The sequence below is a fragment of the Lupinus angustifolius genome, chromosome LG09 (genome assembly GCF_001865875.1).
Source record: "Lupinus angustifolius cultivar Tanjil chromosome LG09, LupAngTanjil_v1.0, whole genome shotgun sequence".
Classification (NCBI taxonomy): domain Eukaryota; kingdom Viridiplantae; phylum Streptophyta; class Magnoliopsida; order Fabales; family Fabaceae; genus Lupinus; species Lupinus angustifolius.
In genome coordinates, this window is record NC_032017.1 from 11970642 (window position 1) to 11992473 (window position 21832).

Consider the following 21832-nt stretch of genomic DNA (forward strand, 5'->3'; position numbering starts at 1 on the left):
TCTTAAGGGTTCGTTTGTGAATTAGGTTTTAGAGGGAAAGGAAGGAAAAAAGAAAGCATCAGAGTCATTTTATAAATGTATTTTATTACTCTCAAGTCTTCCCTTTCTATTTCTTTCACTTCAAAACTCAACTTGTAAGTAGACTCTAAAAGTTGATAACTTTGGATGAGTAGTTATTTAAGACAAAAATTAGAGAGGCTTTGATCCTTCACAATACAATATCTAAGTTAGTAAACTTGAGAGATGTATGTAGAAGAAGGGGAACTTCCTTGACTTTGCTTACTTGGAGACAACATATGATGCTTCATGATTGACATTTGGAAAAAATCACTAGAGCACATTGTTCCTTGTTGTTAGGAATAGAGCGCTACTTGGAAGAATATATTTGGATCAGTTAGGAACTAAAGAGAAGCAAGTATAGTAGTAAGAAAAATGAATATACGATATTTAACATGGAAAAACCTATTGGTGTGAGGACAGTCTTCGATCATTTTGCAAAGCTTACTTTCAGAAGATCAAGTTCAGATTCTCGTTGAACGATTGACAGATGATGTTATCCTCACATACCTACAGGTGGATCCCTCATAACTAAATTTGAACTTGTGGGGTTTTATTCATGCATTCGAGAAAATACATTTTCTTTCTTGTATAGTTCGAGTGTTTTTGTGGTTGTTCCGAGTGACACTCAACACCTAAAGGATGATGAACGAGGAGGTATGATTAGATGTACATCCAATCAAAGAATGGGCAAGCACTATTTAGTCATTTCGAATCAACCTTCAAGCATTGGAATAACGATTTCTTCCAAGTTGAGTTGTAAGGTTGAGCAACTCATGAAGTTTTGGCGATGCCAACATGCCCAAATTGCCTCTGTATTGGAATGAGGACATCACTTGACTAGCTATAAGAAAATACATCTATTAGGACGGGGATGTGTCGACGTGAGTTGGTTGTGGCTGTTGAGGGCCTAGCTATGAGAATGGATGATAATCACAAGACATAGTTTAATCAACACATGCAAAATCATAAACATATGCTACAAGACTGATGTGCCACATGAACAGTGTGTGCCCTGCCATAGAGTCGACCACGTCGTGTGAGCACTACGAGATAGTCTCTGCGATGCAGCAAGAGCATACCTAATATACAATTGTGGCAGTCTAGGCAAGCGACAATGCTACCCGCCCTAGATAAAGCAGTGTGTCACTCAGAATATAGACACAACAAAGCTTTCTAACATGGATAAAGTAGCTCACGCCATTCTGACCAAAGACATGGTAGGACGACTCATCATGATTAAGGTACTCACTCTAAAATATATTTCACTCAACCTCTCTATAAATAGAAGAGACCCTCCATAAGGGAGATTTACTTACACTCATATTCTCATACTCTCACTATACCTTATCTCTACATATCTTCATATATATTGACATGAGCATTACAATGTCTTTTCAGGTACTCACCCAAAATGGTCTAATTCGTTTCTTGCCTGAATATAACATGAAGAACATGATTTTGACTTACCACATTCATTAGAAGAATATAGCTAATATACATATTTTTTGTTACACTCTATAATAATTTTTTTCTCATTTTATCATATTTAAACCATTCAGTAAGATTTGCTCTTAATTATTTTTCTCTTTTTGAGCTCTACCATGTTTTGTAATAATGAGCAAGTTTAAAAAGAAAAGATCTAATACACTGCCTGGTTTGTAAAATAAAGGGGAAGAAAAGTATAAGGAACACGAAGTAGCTATAATCATAATAATGTCTCCCTAACGATTCTGAAACTATGGCGAATAATCATCACTGTCAAATGTGGTCTTCTTATGTGTGCACAAACCACCTGACACTGCAGATATACAAGTACAACACATAGATCTCCAGCAAAATGGATATTTTTCAATTGTTTGGAAACTACATTATTGGTTAAAAATGAATTTATTATATTCCAAAATGTTGGCAGAAAATATAGACAAATTTTAAATGTGGCATCTAGTAGAAGTGTAGAACTACAGTTTCTACCTCAATCCATGTGCAGGAATGTCTAATGTATTTTTCTCTCTTTAAAAGGTGAAGCTTATTGTGGTATAATAGTACGCGATAGAATAAAATATATGGACCGTACAGGTATCTACATTTAGTGAAAAAATGTATGTGAGTGATAGTGTAAAAATTATGTATAGAGTAATAATTATTGACTCTTAAAAAATAATATAAATAAATGGTGAATTATTCAGTGATATCTATAATTTTTTGTACTAATGGTACATAGATATTTAACATTTGAAGAATACAATTATCAATTTATCATATTTAGAGTTCAAGCTTATTATGGTACTTATTCTCACATCACATGCTTATTCACGGCTGAATTTACCCCATGAAGCAGTGTTGTTAAAACTGTACCGATTATCAAACCGGACAGGTACTGGTATAGTAGTACAGTGGTTCAACCAGTGATTTAGTAATTAAACCGCATGTCGGTTAAACCAAAAATATCAGCTTATATTTATATATATAAAAACCTATAACAAAAAAACTTCAAATAAGTAGATACTCAAATTTATAGTTCATATTCATAATCTACTCAAAATTCACATAAATAAACAATTTAAGTCTTTAACAAATTCAAAATCTAAATTGCAAAACATATATCAATCCAAAAGTATCACTTAACAAACGCAAAATAAAAATAAATAACACAAGTTCATAACTCACCCTACAAAACAAATAAATTTGGAGTTTTAACATTTAACACCAATGAGTCAAAGTTGTCTCATATCGAGTTCCATTTTTGTACCAAATCCTACCTTCAAACAATTGACTCCAAGATTACACAAATGTCAATGAGATTATACACCAATTTTAGGAACCAGAAAGTGTAATACACATATGCTTTGGAAGCATATGTCTTGAAGTGTTGAAGAATTGTTGGAAAGAGACGTCACTATATGAGTTGAGTATTGTCTTTATGTCATTGATTTCATTCAAGTTCTTTCCTACCAATACAAGATCATCCATATACACAAGTATAGTAGTAAAGGTAGAAGAAGTAGACTTAGTAAAGAGTGAATAATCTGCAAAAGATTTCTGGTAACTTGTTTGGAGGAGGATGTTGGTCAGTTTTTCATGTCATTGCCTGCAAGATTGTTTAAATCCATAAAGGGACTTTTGGAGTTTGCAGACTAGTCGAGGTTTATCAATAGTGAGACCTGGGGGGATTCTCATATCGGATCTCCTTTTAAGTCACCATGAAGGAATGTTGTATTCATATCCAATTGGTGAGGATGTCAATTATTGGCTGAAGTCAATGCAAGAATGACTTTAATGGTGTCATTTTAACAACCAGACTGAAGGTTTCTATATAATCAACACCTTCAGTTTAGGTGAACCCCTTGGTAACAAGTCTTTCCTTGTGCTTTTCTATAGATCCATCATATTTATACTTAAGCTTAAAAACTCACTTACATCCTATGGCCTTCTTGGTGCTAGGAAGATTGGTTAAAGTCCAAGTGTTATTCGCATTAAGAGCATCAAGCTCATTTTGGATAGCTTTCTGCCAACAAACATGTTTGATGGCTTCATTGTAGCTATCTGGTTCAAGATCAGAAGAAATATTGAGAGAGAAGTGTTTGTGAGCATTTGACAATTGGTTATATGATATACTCTTAGATATATGGTACTTTACATTTGAAGATCTTGGTGGAACTGAATGAGATGTAGAAGTGGTCAAAGCACAATGATAATCTTCTAAATATTGAGATTTGTGTTTAGTCCTAAGTGATTTTCTAGGAGTATGAGTTTCAACATGAACCTCAGTTTGAGCATTAGTTATATCCATATTGTTTTCAGCAAGTGTAACAGATTGAGAATTGATCATATTTTGGTTTCCTAGGGTGCTCTCAGATGAGGGTTCAGCATTGTTACTCATTTGTGCATTAGACCTATTGTTAGTATCATCATAGGTCTAGTTTGTGTTAGTTTCAACAGGTAATATTATAGTAAGGTCTTTTTCAGTAAGCTTTATTCCATGGAAGGGGAAAATATGTTCATAGAATATAGTATTCCTAGATATAAGAATTTCATGTGTGTTAGTGTTCATCACATATTCCTTTAATCCCTTTTCAGTCCAAGAAACATACCCTTCTTGGACATATGATCAAGTTTCTTTCTCTAATATGTGAGAGTGGCAGCATAGCAAAGGCAACCAAATGTCATAAGGTGAGAAATATTAGGTAGTTTTACATACAGAATCTTAAAAGGGTTGTCACCAAATAAGTAGTTACTAGGTTGTCTATTGATCAAGTGCACAACATGAGTCATGGCAAAGTTCTGAAAACAACAATGTAGATTAGATTGAAAAACTAAGGATCTAGCAACACTAAGTATGTGTTGATACTTTCTCTCAACAACCCCATTTTGTTGGGGTGTTTCAACATAACTAGTTTGATGTTGAATTCCTTGTTCTGCATAGAAGTAGCTGAGGGGAAATTCCTTCATATTGTCACTTCTTATGCACTTTATTTTTAATCCAAATTGAGTAAGAACAAGGGAATTAAAATTCCTAATCAAATCAAGGACTTCTGACTTGAGTTTCAGAAAATACAACCAAGTAAATCTAGATTTGTTATTCACTATGGTCAATAAATATTTATGACCAGATGTACTAGGGATAGAAAAAGGGCCTCATATGTCCATATGAATCAAATCAAAAATGTTTGCAGATTCAGAAGTGCTATCATTTTATGGTAATTTCTTTTGTTTAGCTAGATGGCATATCTGACAAGGATCCTTAGTTTTATTGTACTTAATAGAAGGAAAAAGTTTTTGCATAGTGATCATTTTTCCTATGAGATGGTTGCTTTAATCTAACATGTCATAGGTCATTATCATAGGTAGTAACGATATTAATCTTCTTATCCTGTAGTGTGGTGCACATGGCAGGCAGAGTCTTTACAGAAGCTTTTATTGCAAATAGATCATTCTTTAATTCACCTACACCAATCATCTTCAAAGATAGGCAATCCTGAATGTGACAATAAATTTTGGAGAAATTTAGTTGGCAAGAGATAGAATCAATTAATTTAGATATGGAAATCAGGTTGAAATTAAAGCAAGTTATGTACAAAACATTATTCAAGTAAAGGTTGGGGGAAAAATGATACTCGTTGAAATTGTGGTAGATATTTGGCTACCATTAGGCAAAGTTATAGAAACGTCCTTGATCTTCTTGTAGGTTTGGAATTGTGAGAGTGTGTGACACACGTGATCAGTGGCTCCTGCATCAAAGTGTCAATCACAAGTTTTAGAACAAAAAATTAACGAATACTTGTTGCCTTTATCACTTGGTCCACCAGATTGTGTGCTGATTTGATTGGCACTGTGAGTAGCCTTTGGTGTAGGTTATTGTAATATGGAGAGAATTGTTTGGTGCGGTTAAGGAGTAATATTAACTCCAAAGGCTTGTGCATCATTGTTGTTGTGACCAAGCTGCTCTATTGCTTCAGTTTTGGTGTCACCGTTACATGATTCTCCCTCAAAAATGTCAGGTGGTTGGTATTATGATTTTTGAAATTTCTACGTGGTGGGAAGTCATGTTTCTTGAAACATTGATCAATTGTATGACCTGTTTTATGGCAATAAGTGCATACTTTGGTGCCTCTTCTACCTTGATTTCTTCTTGAGCCTCTTCCTGCTTGATTCTGATACACTTTGCATCTTCCTTTGTTGCTCTTGAAATTTCCTCCATATTCATTGTTGCTACTGTTGTATCCCATATTAGCAGTGTTCATAAGGACCTTAGGTTCACTAAAATGTGAGTTTATGTGCCTTTCTTGTCGAATTAAGATAGCAAAAGTCTTATTGATAGAAGGTAGGGGGTCCATCAGTATGATTAGGGATCTTACCCCTTCATATTGGTCATTAAGCCTCATAAGGAAACAAAAGACATAATCATTTTCTCTATATCCTTTAATTGTGGGGATTAAGGTGCAGGTACATTTGTGTATACATGAACATGAAGGAGTTGGTCTGAAATTATCCAATTTGTCCCATAGGGATTTAACATGGTTATAGTAAGCTCTTATGTTAAGATTACCTTACCTATATGTGTATATTTGACCAAGAAGTTCTGAAATATGAAATACGTCCCCATGATAGTATCTTTCACGCAAGTCTTCCTATATCTCCAAAGTTGTTTCCATCCACAAGATGCTTTGGGCAATAGAAGTATCAATTGATTGTATTAACCAAGAAACTACAAAGGTATTATATATGTCCCAATAGATGAAGGTTGAGTCATTAATGGAAGGTTTTAAGAGGGAACCATCTATGAATTGGAGATTGTTCCTTGATTTCAGGAACATGGCCATGGCATGGACCAAGAATGATAATTTTCACCATTGAGGAATTTAGAAACGATACTAGCTCCAAGGTTCTCATTATGGTTCATGAAGAAATGGGAAGTTGGATCTTGGAGGGGATTGAGAGATTTGGGAGAAGAAAGTACATCAAATCCAAAGAAAGTGAAATAGGAAGGTGAAGAGAAGTATTGCAGCGGGAAACTAAAAAGGAGAAAGAAGATGAATTGATGAATAATGCTTCTCATTAGATAATGAATAATGAAATCACAAAGCTATTTATGAAAAGTTAAGGTGGTTGGAATAACTGAAATAATCACCACGTAAAACTAACAAGCCTAAAACAAAAAATGAAACTAGGCCCTTAGGATAATATAAAACAGGCCTAATAAGAAAACTAAAGAGAACAAGAAAAACATAGACAAAAATAATCATTCTAGTTTCCTTTTATCCTCACTTGCTTTGGTTTGTATGAGGGGATGTGATTTTTTCTTCCAATTCTAACAAAAGTTATTTAATTTTTTACCAAAATGTTGGTATTAAAAATCAAACATATAACCACTACATTTATTTATACTTCTAAAATATAATTCATCATTAAGTGGCACATTTTTTTTAACAAATGATATAAATAAAAGTAATTAGTATATTCTTTTTTAATTTTTTAATATTAATGTTAGAGTAATATATATATATATATATATATATATATATATATCTAATTTTATTATATGCAATTTAATTAGTGAAACATAAGTTAGAACCGCTATAATATAAAATTAATATTGGTTCGATAATTAATAAACAATTTTTATATTTGAGTATAATATCTATGTATTATTAGTGTAAAGATTTATACACAAGCAGTATATGATCTATCATTCATTTGTATTAGTTTTTTGAAAAGTTATGATGATTAAAAATTAATGATAGATGATGAATTAATAATGCATAAATCTTTTACACTGTCAACGTATATATTTTTTTTTATATTTCTGATTAAACATAAATTATCTTAGCAAAGTAATTTGCACTTGATGGTTCTAGAAGCTTGTGTTAGCTCATCTTTTCCCATTTTTATTTTTATTTTGTTTAAAATATAAACTACGTACGATGTAAATAGTTTCATTTAATGTGAATACTAAATACACTTAAACATTATCTTATATCATAAAGTTATAACAAATAAATATATACATATCGATAACTGTGCACATTGATTAAATAATAACGTAAATTTCCCATTCTTCAACACTTTTCTTTGTCCTCCATCACTGTTATCACTCTCATATCTCCATTGTTTTTCTCTTCTTTCCACCTTTCTCAAACAAACTCAGCTAACCTCAATTCTCTTCATCTTCCTTTATCTTTCATCTAAACTTTCCTCCAACATTTCCAAAGTTGTATACAAAACATGTTACATTTACTTTCCTTCCTTTTTCTTCTATGCAACTCTCTTGTTGCACCTGTTACCCCTCTCAACATTGAAGGCTCTGTGCTTTTAACACTGAAAAATTCCATAACCAAAGATCCAGAAGGGTCTATGAGTAATTGGAACTCTTCTGATGAAAATCCATGTTCATGGAATGGAGTCACATGCAAGGACCAGAGTGTTGTTTCCATTAGTATTCCAATGAAGAAACTTTATGGGTTTCTACCTTCTGCTCTAGGATCTCTGTCTCAGCTTCGCCATGTAAATTTCAGAAACAATAATCTCTTTGGGAATTTGCCTAGTGAGCTTTTTGAAGTTCAGGGACTGCAAAGTTTGGTGCTTTATGGAAATTCCTTATCTGGGTATGTTCCAAATGAGATTGGGAAGCTCAGGTACCTTCAAACTCTAGATTTATCACAAAATTTCTTTAATGGGTCTTTGCCTGCTACACTTGTTCAATGCAAGAGGCTTAAAGCACTTGTTCTGAGTCATAATAATTTTAGTGGTACTTTACCAGATGATGGATTTGGTAGTAAATTACTTTCCTTGGAAAAACTTGATCTTTCTTTCAATCAGTTAAATGGTTCAATTCCTAGTGATATTGGAAATTTGTCAAGTTTGCAAGGAACTGTTGATTTGTCTCATAATCATTTTAGTGGTTCAATCCCACCAAGCTTTGGTAATTTGCCTGAGAAAGTTTACATTGATCTCTCTTACAATAGTTTGAGTGGTCCAATACCCTTAATTGGAGCTTTAATGAATAGAGGGCCAACTGCTTTTATTGGTAATTCTGGTCTCTGTGGCCCTCCTTTGAAGAATCCATGTGCATTGGATTCTCCAGGTTCTGCAAGTTCACCTTCCTCATTTCCATTTTTGCCTGGTAATTACCCATCTCAAGGTAACGGTTCGGGGAAGAATGAGAAAAATAAAGGGCTAAGTAAGGGTGCTGTGGTTGCCATTATTGTTGGTGATGTAATTGGGATTTGCATTTTGGGTTTGTTGTTCTCTTACTTTTACTCAAGGGTTTGTGGTTTTAATCAGGATGGGGATGAGGGTGGTATCGAGAAGGAAGCCGGAGTGAGGGAAAAGTGCTTATGTTTCAGAAAGGGTGAATCTGAGACCCTATCTGATCATGTTGAGCAATATGATCTTGTCCCATTGGATACTCAAGTGGCTTTTGATTTGGATGAGCTTCTTAAGGCTTCAGCTTTTGTTCTAGGAAAGAGTGGAATTGGGATTGTCTACCGGGTTGTGCTCGAAGATGGGCTTACTTTGGCTGTGAGAAGATTGGGGGAGGGAGGTTCTCAAAGGTTTAAAGAGTTCCAAACTGAAATTGAAGCAATAGGAAAGCTAAGGCATCCTAATATTGTTACTTTGAGAGCTTATTACTGGTCCGTTGATGAGAAGCTTCTCATCTATGATTATATTCCCAATGGAAGCCTCGATACGGCAATTCATGGTAAGTTTTCAGTAAGGCGAATCAATGTTTTCTATAATGATAATTTTTTATGTCTTCTTTTGGTGGTCTAACACTTTGTTCATTTGATTGTTTGGTTCTATTTAATGTCTTAAGGGAAAGCTGGACTTGTCACATTTACGCCATTATCTTGGTCCGATCGGATGAAAATCATGAAAGGAATTGCAAAAGGGTTGGTGTACCTGCATGAGTTTAGCCCCAAAAAATATGTCCATGGAGACCTGAAGCCAAGTAAGATACTACTAGGCCATAACATGGAACCCCACATTTCTGATTTTGGTCTTGGACGCCTTGCAAATATCGCTGGAGGAGGTTCTCCAACCTTGCAATCGAACCGAGTGGCTGCAGAGAAACCACAAGAAAAACAAAATAGCTTATCCGCAGAAGTCACCAGCACAGCTAACATTTTGGGCAATGGTTATCAGGCTCCAGAGACACTGAAAGTGGTTAAGCCATCACAAAACTGGGATGTGTATTCATATGGTGTGATCTTGCTAGAAATGACCACGGGACGTTTGCCAATTATCCAACTCGGTAACTCGGAAATGGACCTTGTTCAATGGATTCAGTTCTGCATTGATGATAAGAAGCCACTTTCGGATGTGTTAGACCCATATTTAGCAGACGACTTGGATAGGGAAGACGAGATTATTGCAGTTTTAAAGATTGCAATTGCTTGTGTCAATAGCAGCCCGGAAAAGAGACCGATAATGAGGCATGTGCTTGATGTTTTGGATAGAGTGTCCTTGTCCACTGACTAAGAAGCTTTATGATGTTTTCTTGAATTGTGAATCTAGTTTTTACTAGTAAAGCAATGTATCTAAAGATTCTAGTCATTGTTATTTTACAGTACATAGGATTGGGAACTGAACTATGTTGGTGTTTGTATGAGGAGCACATTTGTTATGTGTGTTAATTGTTGTGATTGGTTGAAAAAATTATTTTTAAGTTAAAAATTTAATAATTAAATATTGTCCTGATCAATCATAAGTGACATATAGAGTGATACACATGGGATAGAAGATGTGTTCCCGTTTGAATGAAATCCAGACTGATCACAATTTAAGGATTGCTGAAATAGGTGCAGTTAGACCAATTTGGAACACAATTGATCAATGAACTCAATTATTTGACTCAACAATGACGTTGACCAACTGTAAACAAATTGAATCATATTCCATCAATGGTGTTAAAGATTTGGTTTGATTGCACCAAGGTCACGAAACTGTAATATCACTAAATCTAGATCCAGCTGCATAGCATGCTAGAGCGAGACCCTCGATTTTTTGTTTTGGTGAATTCTTCCCAAACACTATGTTATGTCGTCCTCTTTATTAGTCATAAAACTGTAATATGTTGAACTATTATGCCACGTCACTATACAAAAACTACAGTATGTTGTTTTGCACCCTTTCCTTTGTCCCTTTCAATTTATTAAAGTGGGCACCTTTGAGTGAATCTGAAACTTGTGACCTTTGGCGTGATTAATTAAAGATGTATATTCTCTTTATCCAATGTGAGAATTGCACAAGTACTATGAGTGCAGAGTTGTATAGAAACTGCAAGTTGCAAACAAATATAATGATCGAAAAGTACCTTTTTTTTTGGAAAGTTAACAAGTACAGAAAGGTATTTGCTAAAGGAAAAGAAGAAATAAGAAAGCTTACTTAAAAGTAAATGTTTTAATATATTCAGAGGTGTATTTTCCGATGATAAGTTTATTCATGTTTTAAACAAGGGCATTTGTTAATTGTTAACACAAGTTCCACAACCCAATTCATGTTTTATATGGCTATGCAACTTTTGCATAGGAATCCTATGAGCCTGGTTAATTAATGATTTATTGAAGATATTGAATTTTAATTAATTTGTGTCATTCATTTTGATTTTAAGTTGAAATAACTTTTTGGAGTTATTTGAGTTATATAATTAAGTTAGGAATGATAATCTGGCACTAGGTTCTCCCCAATTTGAATATTGTTTCTGGTTTGGTATAGCTTTTATCCCATTCCTTGTGATTTATATAATAAATATTAAATTATAGAATGATCTCATATATATATATATATATAAGGTAAATATGTCCATTTAAATGATAAAGGACATGTATTGAACGAGTTTGATATGGGTCTGGGTTACCAGAAACATTTGGGGTGAGAATGATAATCTATTTTAAATCAAATTATATTAGGGTTCAAGTATATGATTTCAGATTTAAGGTTGAGTAAGCATATCATCATCCTCAATCCACACATTTACATCTATATATTAAAGTAATAAATTATTTGAGTGGTATAGAATAAATATATACTAAGTGACTTAATGTGGTAGGATCGTAACAAAAAAAATGTATACACTAATGGCGTAAGAGTTTCATATTTTTATTATATTATTCATCTTTTATATTTAATAATTATTAACTTTTCAATATAAGTAATACATAAATGATAAATCATATATTAACTGTATATAAAGTTTTACACTAAAAATATATATATTACTAATTTTTTCCACCCTAAATTCTTGGCATGAAAATAATATGAAGCTACCTAATAAAATATAATGCAACTCTATTATATATAATACATTTTCCAAAAGGAAAAAAGGCAGAGCAATCGGAATCATAAATCTGCAATAATTGTTTGACACTGTTATTTATCCGAGTTGACGTTTTAGTCTTAAGCCCTCTAGATCATTATTGTAATAGAGTAAATGCGTGTGATTTATCAATCCTATTTTATCTTTTAGCAATAATTTGAAGTATAAAACCATGCCTCATAGGACAAAGTGTTCTATGTTCATGCCAAACTTTTTGTCATGTATTTGTAGCCTTATTATCATTTACTTATTGCCAACTCATCAAGCTTCATGTTGGACGCTCTAGGAAAACTAATGGTGAATATTGTGAAGACATGATTTTAATATTTCAATATATTTATAGGGTAGTTATTGGAAATACTACAAATACTATAAAAATTGTTTCTTTACTCTATACAACAAAAAACTTTTGACAAACAGGTTTCCTTCTAATAACTTAGTGAGGAAAAAATTATATATTGATAGTGCATAAATTTTATACGTTATTGCATCATCTACCATTTATATTTCATTATTATTAACTTTTAAAAAAAATAATTCAAATGAATTGTTAATAATATAATGATTAATTGACTATGTATAAATATTTAGAGTAAATTACACTAACACCCCTGAGTTTTAACGAAATTACATAAACCACCCTTCACTTTTTTACACCTACACAAACTGCCTAATTTTTATACTTTCATTACACTGATTACCCCGCATGAGAAATAAGTGTAATCTTTTAAACAAAAAATGTGATAAATGCAATTAAATTAACCAAAACATGATATATTGTGGAGAGAAGTCCAAATAATATATGAATCATACCTCTTTATTATTTTTGGTTCGTCATGATAAAGTATAAGAGCGATTTAAATAATATCTCTTTAGAACTATTGATCTGTAACAAAAAATAATGAAAATGCATTGATTTGTATATTATTTGGACTTGTCTCAACAATATATCATATTTTGTTTAACTTAATTGCATTTATCATATTTTTTGTTTAAAAGAGTATACGTATTTCTCATGCAGAGGTGGTCAGTGTAATGAGTGTATAAAAACTAGGGGGTTTGTGTAGGTGTAAAAAATTAATGGGTGATTTGTGTAATTTCACTAAAACTCATGGGGTATCAATGTAATTTACTCAAATATTTACATTATCATTGCATATATATTACATTTTTATTTAGTTGGATTACTAAGCTTACCATGTTTTTGCTTCAAAGACAATTGCTAACTTAATATAAGGGAGAGAAAATATAGAAAGTGTAATGTGACTAGGGCCTATGTGGGTGATACTTTATCATGTAATATAAACTATAAAGATTTGTATACACTTGGTACATAATTTATTAGTCATTTGTATTAATTTTTTAGAAGAGTCAATAAATAAATAATAGAAATAACTGAAGAGGATAGTACATGAATATCAAATGAATATTAAATTAGTTACTTCAAATGAATATTAACTGAAGAGGATAGTACATGAATATTAAATGAATATTAAATTAGTACATGTATACACCAGATTACATGAATATTAAATTAGTTTTTGACTTTACATATTATCAATCAATGTACTCCTTGATAGTTATGGATATTAATTAATAATAACAAAGTATATGGCCATATGGCATATGTTAAGTGTTACTTCATCAAGTTCTACGAGCAGGAACTAAATTGATCGATTAGATAAATTTTATAAACCAAATTAAATGATGGCATAAATTTTGATTGGTCAAATTGGTTATAGGACCAAATTTTATGGACTAAATTAATGTTATACTCAAAGAATAAAAAAAAACATCACTCTCTATCTCATTTGATACTCTCTTACATTAATCATTAAAAACATTAGGAATCAATTTAGTTGTTAGTATATAAAGTTAGAAAAGTAATGTTTTTGTTTCAATAGCCAATTTTGTCAATGATACAAATCTAATCTATGATATTGATATTTTATTCAAATTTTAAAACCTGTTGCTTTTTTAATTATTTACGCATTAATTTATTATTCTCACAATCTCACCCTTGAAGAGAAAAAGAAAACTTATTGTTGTCACTTTTTGCTGATGCTGACGACCAAAAAGAGTAGGATGGATGGCTTGTTAACTTTACAGACAAATGAAGGACCCCACATTTACATAACCTAAAAGAGGTAACTCAACTTTTTTGGGATGACCGAACCATGTGGCGCTAATTACGGGGAATGGATTCCAGCAATTTGTTGCAGAATTATTCAATTTTGTTTGACATATTTCTTTCCTCTTTATTTGTAAGCTGGTTTTTGGAACTGATAAAATTATAATAAAATAATTGAGAAATATAACTTGATTTTTGGGGAATTATAGAATTTTCTTACTATAATTATTTTATCTCACAAATATATTTCATAATTATTAATTTTTTCCATTCATTATTTATCTTTTAATTAGAAAGTTATACTTTAAGTAGAATATTTATATTGTAAGAGAAGATAATAGAATTAACCAATCATATTTTAATGATGATAGAAATGATAATTTTATAAACCTTGAAATTATAACATAACAATAGTCTGAAGGGGAAAAGACCTTAGACAACATCTGCACCCTTCTCATTTCGAATATAGAAATGATAAGATACTTATGAATTTGTACAGAAATAATGAAATATTTATATAACTACATCATTAATCATATATTTATATTACGTTTTTTAAATAGTCATTAAAGATTAAATATAAATAAAGATGGACAATAAAAATATAACTTTTATTATTATGTCAGTATATATGATATACATTGTTTCCTCGCAAACAAGAATGTATTGGGGTATCTGAATTGATTTGATCGAATTAATGGCCGTATTGTGGTTTTAGTGGGTAATAAATCTCATTATTCTTTTTGTACTTTAAAACTAGAAAGGGACAACATTTCCAGCATTTTGAGTTTTCTTTGTTAAGAATTTAATGCCATGGTTTCAATATTCAAATATAAACTTTGAGTGCACATTTGTTCTATTTGTGGAATAAGGGTCATATGTTCCAAAAAATTATTGTCTTCATGTCTCAAGTCAATCACATTATAATAAGTAATCAAAAAAATTTATTTTCTATTTTTATAATTTTTTTCTTAACTAGTTGATATTTTTTGATAGAATTAGTACATAATGTGATACCAAATCTTAAGACAGGTTATCTTCATTCATATTTGTGACCTTCTTTATCCCATGCTTTGACCAGTTAGAGACTTTGTATATCTACTTTATACCTAATACTAGTAAAAGTGAAAAATCCAAATGCTAGAAAAATAAACAAAAGTTTAGGGCTCTTTCATCTTTTTCCTACGAGTAATAAGTAGGATGAGGGTAAAGGTAGATCCCATACTGCTAAACTATAACAGATAAGGTTAAAAATTTGGATCTAACTGGATACATGTCATTATCATGTTTAAAAGTGAAAGCAACTTGTCAAATTAATTACATCAAAACAATAGAGAATAACTTTATTAATAGATTTTCTAATGAGTATCTTGGACACATTTTAAGGATTCTAATTGTTAGAAGATGAAAAATAAAATGTGCAAAAATTATTCTAAGAAGAAGAAATTATATTAGGTACTGAATTTATTGATTTTGCTTGCTCAATCTAGAGCTCAATGCAACTTAAAATAGGCAAGAAAGATTAAATATCTAGATAAGCTACATCCCCACCGTATAAGTGGTAGGATCTCTTCTATAAAACAAACTATTTATATAACAGAATATTACTTGAAATAATAGTCATTGTGCCAAGCTGGTTTGAATCCACCCCTTTTGGGCTTAGTAGTCTACCTGGTGAGAATGATAGAGGTTTGCCCCACGATGAACTTCATTGATGGCACAGAAAAATTAGAAGTGATGGGCCCGAGAGTGCGAAGCCACTCTATTTCCAAGACAACATTAGCCCCGCTGATGGGAGTAAGTAGAACGAAATGAGAAACTCTTGATTTTGGAGAGTAATAGGGGTATTATCACAAAATCCACTACAATATATACGAGCTCAATTCTCCACCATGACGGGAAATTGGAGTGTGGGTGTGACTGGTAATTTCAAATGACTTGTAATGTATGGTTGCAATATGTTATGGGAGTTATCGGTGTCAATCAGAATTGTCACTGGTTGTCCAGAAATTGAGCTAGAGAAGATTAGGGTTTTCAGTGAAAAGTTACCACTAAGGCTTCATCAGAAATGTTAAAATGAATGAGGTCATCGAAGTGTATGTCCAAGGAGGCTGAGATGAATCCTCCATATTGTTTTCCATAGAATAGAGATATGTGTATGAGTTTAGATATTGCTCATCATCCAATAATAACAAGAATTTCTTGGGTTGACATCCGTGACCTACAACAAATTTCTCGTCACAATGATAGCAAAGGCCCTAGGCTCATTGCTCTTGCATTTGTGCAATGGATAAACGACACATTGGGATGAGGGAAATGTAGGAAGGGGGCAATTGTGTAGTGTGATCTATTCTGGGTAGGGGAATGGGTTGTGGGGCAAAATGTGAGGTTTTGGTCTGGATATGGTTGAAGTCTCTGACTTTTGCTTCCACCAATTTGGCTAATCTCAGTGCCTCAGATATGGATTTGGGACGTAAAATTTTCAATTCACATCGTATTTCTAGTAACAACCCATAAATGAAACAATTAAGGATTATTTCCTGAGATATCCTCAAAATGCAGTTGCACACTTTTTCGAACCGCTGTTGGTAATCAGCGATAGAGACTAGTTGTTTTAATTTGTACAACTCCGCTTGATGATTAGTATAGCAGGATAGGCTAAAACGGGTCTCCAAATCCTTAGTAAATTAGGCCAGACAGATAATTGATAGTTCTGGAATATCCATTTAAACCAACTAAGAGCCTCCCGATACATGTAGAATGAGATCATAGGTAGGCGTCGTTTTAAGGTGCCATATGAAGCTGAAAAAACTATTTAGTTTGAAAAATCCAATCCAAAGGTTCCAAACTGTCAAATGGCATGAGGTGTAATTTGGGTGATCGTGGTTGAGGTGGTGGTTGGAATGTTGGAGGTGGTGGTGTGTGGTATGGAGGGAGGGAAGTATGAGGAAATGGGGTTTGTTGGGTGAGGGGCTGAATGTGTAAGGTGAGAAGAAGCATGGAGAGGGGAGACATGAGAGAGATCGAGAGGAATAGAAGAGAAAAATGGAATACCAGCCAGTTTGTTAGTGATGTTGTGTAGGATAGTGGTGATAGTAGCATGTCTAGCATCTTGTTGCTCTTGGTTTTATTTAAGCTTGTCTAGAAGAAGATGGGACATGGAATTATCAGGTTCCTTTTGAGTGGCTTTGGGAGGCATAGTGGATGAAAGCACCAAAATGTTAGGCTGATTGTTAGAAGATGAGAAATAAAATGTGCAGAAACTTTTCTAAGAAGAAGAAATTATATTAAGTACTGAATTCATTCATTTTGCTTGCTTAAAATAGGCAAGAAAGATAAAATATCTAGATAAGGTACATCCCCACTGTACAGGTGGTAGGATCTCTTCTATTGACAGTCTGTCTATGTAACAAAATATTACATGAAATAATAGTCATTGTGTTGAGCTGGTTTGGATGCACCCCTTTTGGGCTTAGTAGTCTCACTTTAGACCCTATCAGATTTCTAATAAAAAAAATCATTAGAAAATGATGTATTTACTTTTTAAATTATGATATGTTAAGTTCTCAAATAAAAATTTGACAAACACACATTTAGAAAAATTCTTAATTTTACTTTAAAATTTATTACCACATCCATAGTGTAACAAATGTGCACTATTTGCTCCTAGTAGAAATGTGGAATATTATAAACCTTATGGAGGTTTGTGTGGGTAGAATTATTTTAAGGATAATGATAAGGGTGAGAATACATTAGGTCGCCTAATAGAAGCCTAACACCTAGCCTACAATAGGTCAAGTTAGATCTTTTTAATAAATAGGTTAGACTCATGTTTCTCAAAAAGTTTATTTAACTTAAATAGGTTAGATACTGACTTCTTATAAAACCTATTAAGCCTAAAAGATCGACCGATATGATTTTATCATATATTCAAGTTATTTATTTTATATAATATATACATGAAATAAATATAAAATATATAAATCAGAGACAATTTGGCATTGGGATGTTGAACTTGTCAATTAATGTTGACCTATTAGCTTATTCAAAGGCCCACCTATAAGCTATTTGAAGGTATTTTCACATATTTAAATGCATTGAATTATAATAGACTTTTAAATAGACTAACAGATATAGCCAGACTTTTCAACCTGTCAAGCCTAGACCTAGAAAAACTTAAACACACAAACAAATCAGGCTTAAACTGCAATATTTTAAACTGGTCAGGTCTGCATAAGCCATGGTTTGACTAGACCTAACCTACTTCTACCCTTAGGTACTGATGTGAAGGGAAATGTTTGAGAGTTATGAAATATCTTTTGAGAATTGATATTAACTTTAAAGTCTTTTATTTTAATTCATTTCCTTCTAAAACTCGACTCAAAGACGATAATGAATAAAACTTGAAAGTTATAAATGTGCAAGAATTATAGATGGCAAAACGAATAAAGCTCATGGGCCATCCGCATAGCCTGCAAATTTTTGCAGGCATGGCCTAAAAAATTCATCTTTTTGTTTGTTTAGCTCTGGTCGTTTGTCTGCCATGCCTGTGACCATCTCTATTGTGCAATACGGGCAGCCCTTAGACATGTTAATAAGAAAAAAATCAAATAATTTATAATATGATATGATTTAATGTCTCAATTTTTTTATATGATATGATTTGTTCTACTTCATATAAAATATTTAAAAAGAATTTCTCTTCCACTTCTTTGCATAATTTTTTATTTTTATATTGTTTATCAATACATGTAGATCGCCTACATGTCTGTTAGTCCGTTTTAAAAGGGGCCGGACATACAAATTTATCTTTTAGGACAATGTACATATGTCTGCCCCCACTAAAATTTTGTGAGTATTTGAATGCACGTACAAAATGGACCGGTTTTACCATCTCTGGCAAGTGGCAAGAGTCCTATCTAAGGATTTTTAGGTAACCATTCTCGCCACTATGGTTGTGGGATACTGGTAAAGAAGTATATCAAAGGCACCTTAGTGAAGATTTAACTACTTAATTTGTTCCTTAAAGTGTCTACTTGATTTCGTTAAACTTCAGAAATGAAATGTTTTTTGTTATCACTAACACGAATATTAATCATTACTTTAGAATTTACAATCAAAGACTGACTAGCTTTACTGTCTACACACTACAAAACCATGTGAAGTAGAAAAGCTGAATCAGTAACTGTTTTAATTTGTTGTCAAAGAATCAATGTGATGGTACACAACCAAAAAGAAGTTTTAAAGTGGGACATCAACTGCATTAACTTCTTAATTCTCATTTGTCTTCTGTAGAACAATGAGTACGTTGAACCCAGCCCGAAGTTACCAACAAGATGTTAGTATAGTCGTATAAGACTCCATTAGATTTCTATAAAAATCAAAAGGTTAGTGATTCAATTTTTATGAGTCACACTCGTTAGGATAAACAAATACACATCCAAAAGAGATTAATTATTTGCTCATAGACTGAGATAATCTCCATGGTAGTGTCGAATAAAACCAGGTGGAAGTTGGAACAAAAGGAAACTAGAAACAATTGATTTTGGTCCTTATCAACTTTTTGATTTTGGTCCTTGTCAAGTTAACGTCCAGTAAACTGGTTTGTTTGTTTGGATTTTAATTTATGCCTTAGTTGTTCCTGTGTTATTGGTTTGTTTCATGGAATATATTAATGTTTTGGAATTTGCTCATTATATTGTGTTACTATTTTGGATTTAGTTATTGCTATGTATTTGAGTTGTGGATTGATTCTCCTCACATCAACATCTAACTTTAGCTAATGACATGCAATAAATTCAAAATAAATGAGTTCACAAGAACTTTGAGCAAAAAAAATTTATATGAGAACCAAAATTAAATAAGTTATATTTTAGATGGACTGTTTTGGAAGTTTTATTTTGATTTAATTTATAGGACTTTTCAAAGTTTCATGTACAATAACTAACTTTATTACCAAATACTCTTATTCATCCAAACACAAAGAAAAAATGATTTAGTTCCATTAAATAAATATACTTTTAGTAATTGTTATATGATTGTTAATAAATATAATATTGTTTCAATATTCCTCATTATATTCAAGTGAAACTAGTTAAATAGTTTAAAGTAAACATATTACTAGTAATTGATATTGTGGATATGAAAACTGGACTGTAATGGGTGTTCCATTGGAAAATCATAGAATCAAACTTCATATTAGCATGATATAATAATTATATTGGTCATATAATTATACCGGTTAAAACTGTCAATAGTGGTCATGCCAATCATAACACTTGTTTTTTATTTAAATTATATCAATTACACTAACTGATTTTCATTTAAAATTAAAAAATATTTATGAAAATAACTTGATTTTAACAAAATGGTGTTGATGATCAAACATACAGTTAGAACTTTTGTTTATAGTTCTAAAACACATACTATCACCAAATTACACATTTTCTTTTAATAAATGATGTAATTAAGATTGTTTATCACGTTACTTAATAGTTTTTCAATATTAATATTACTATAATATATATATATATATATACTTTTAATTTCACCAATATATAATTTAATTATTAAATTATTGGTTAAATTGTCATACCACCATACCAATATTCTCACGGTTGATGGGTACAATTTTAATTACACTGATTTATAAAATACTAACAATGTCTTAAGTAGCTAGATCAGTGTTGTGAAACCCGAGCCGGACGTCAAACCGGAGAGGTCCCGTATTAGGTTTAACCGGTTTAAACGATTAAACCGTCCCGTCTAACCGGGTGATTTTATACATAATTAATAATTTTTATTTATAAATATATAGTTATATATAAATGTAAAACTTTATATAATTAATAATTATGTATAATTATATTGGAATAATACATTTTTATCTTTTTTGGACTGTAGTAAAACAAAATATTAGAACATTGTCCCATTTTTTTATTTTTAAGTGAGCCGTCCGGTTTACTTCCCGGGTTAATCCGGTTTAACCGGGTTTAACATGGTCGGACCGGATTTTTTCTGGTTCAAAGTGATCCAACTCTCATTCAGTTAAGACGGCAAACCAGAGTCATTTTCAAGTCCGGTTAGCGGTCAGACCGGTCGGACCGTCTAGTCCGGTTTTAACAACACTGGCCTAGATGATCAGGTACATACAGTTTCCTATCATAAGCCCAACCCTCTTTGATTTGGCTATCTCTATAAATATTAGGTAATGGAATGCATTGTGCTACAAATTTTGAGATTAGAGTGAGCCCAATCCATTAGATCATCATATTCACTAAGACTGGTGAATGAAAAACATAATTCATTAAACTATATAAGGTAGCAACTGTCACTAGAGATAAAAAGTAGAGAACCTCATTACTGTTAAATTTTAACCTTAATAAGTTGATCAGCAACATAAACATGTCAACATTAATAAAGAAACTTATCCCTTATAATATTTATATATAATAATAAAACATTTTGTAACTAACACCAATAATCTAATATACCATTGTACAATTCTCACTTTTCTATTTTGTCTTTAAGATTATTTAATTTTTATAAAAAACCGATATAATTCTAGGTAACCACTACAACCACATTAATCATCTCTCTCATTTTAGATTGAACATTATAATAATAAAAAATATAAAATGTATTATATAAAATTGAATATTTAATATCATACAATATGAATTGGCGGACAAGAAGTGCATGTTGTATTGCAAAAATAATGTAGAAGCATAAAATGAATATTATGAATTTTTGTCATTATTTGATCAAGGCATAAAACCTTATTTATAGTACATGAATATGTAACAAAATTACCTAAACAAACTAAT

The 21832-nt window shown here is 31.9% G+C and overlaps 1 protein-coding gene across 1 annotated transcript; it reads left to right on the top strand.

The window, feature by feature from the left end:
* Positions 7593-10174, top strand: LOC109357342 (receptor protein kinase-like protein ZAR1). The gene is made up of 2 exons (XM_019601249.1): positions 7593-9259; positions 9374-10174. The coding sequence occupies exons 1-2, from the start codon at positions 7783-7785 to the stop codon at positions 10036-10038; spliced, it is 2142 nt and encodes a 713-aa protein (XP_019456794.1). The 5' UTR covers positions 7593-7782; the 3' UTR covers positions 10039-10174.

Excerpts from the sequence above, each read along its gene's own strand:
- LOC109357342 (XM_019601249.1), top strand. The coding sequence starts at position 7,783 with ATGTTACATTTACTTTCCTTCCTTTTTCTTCTATGCAACTCTCTTGTT. Across the intron at positions 9,260-9,373 it reads CCTCGATACGGCAATTCATG|GGAAAGCTGGACTTGTCACA; the intron begins GTAAGTTTTCAG and ends TAATGTCTTAAG.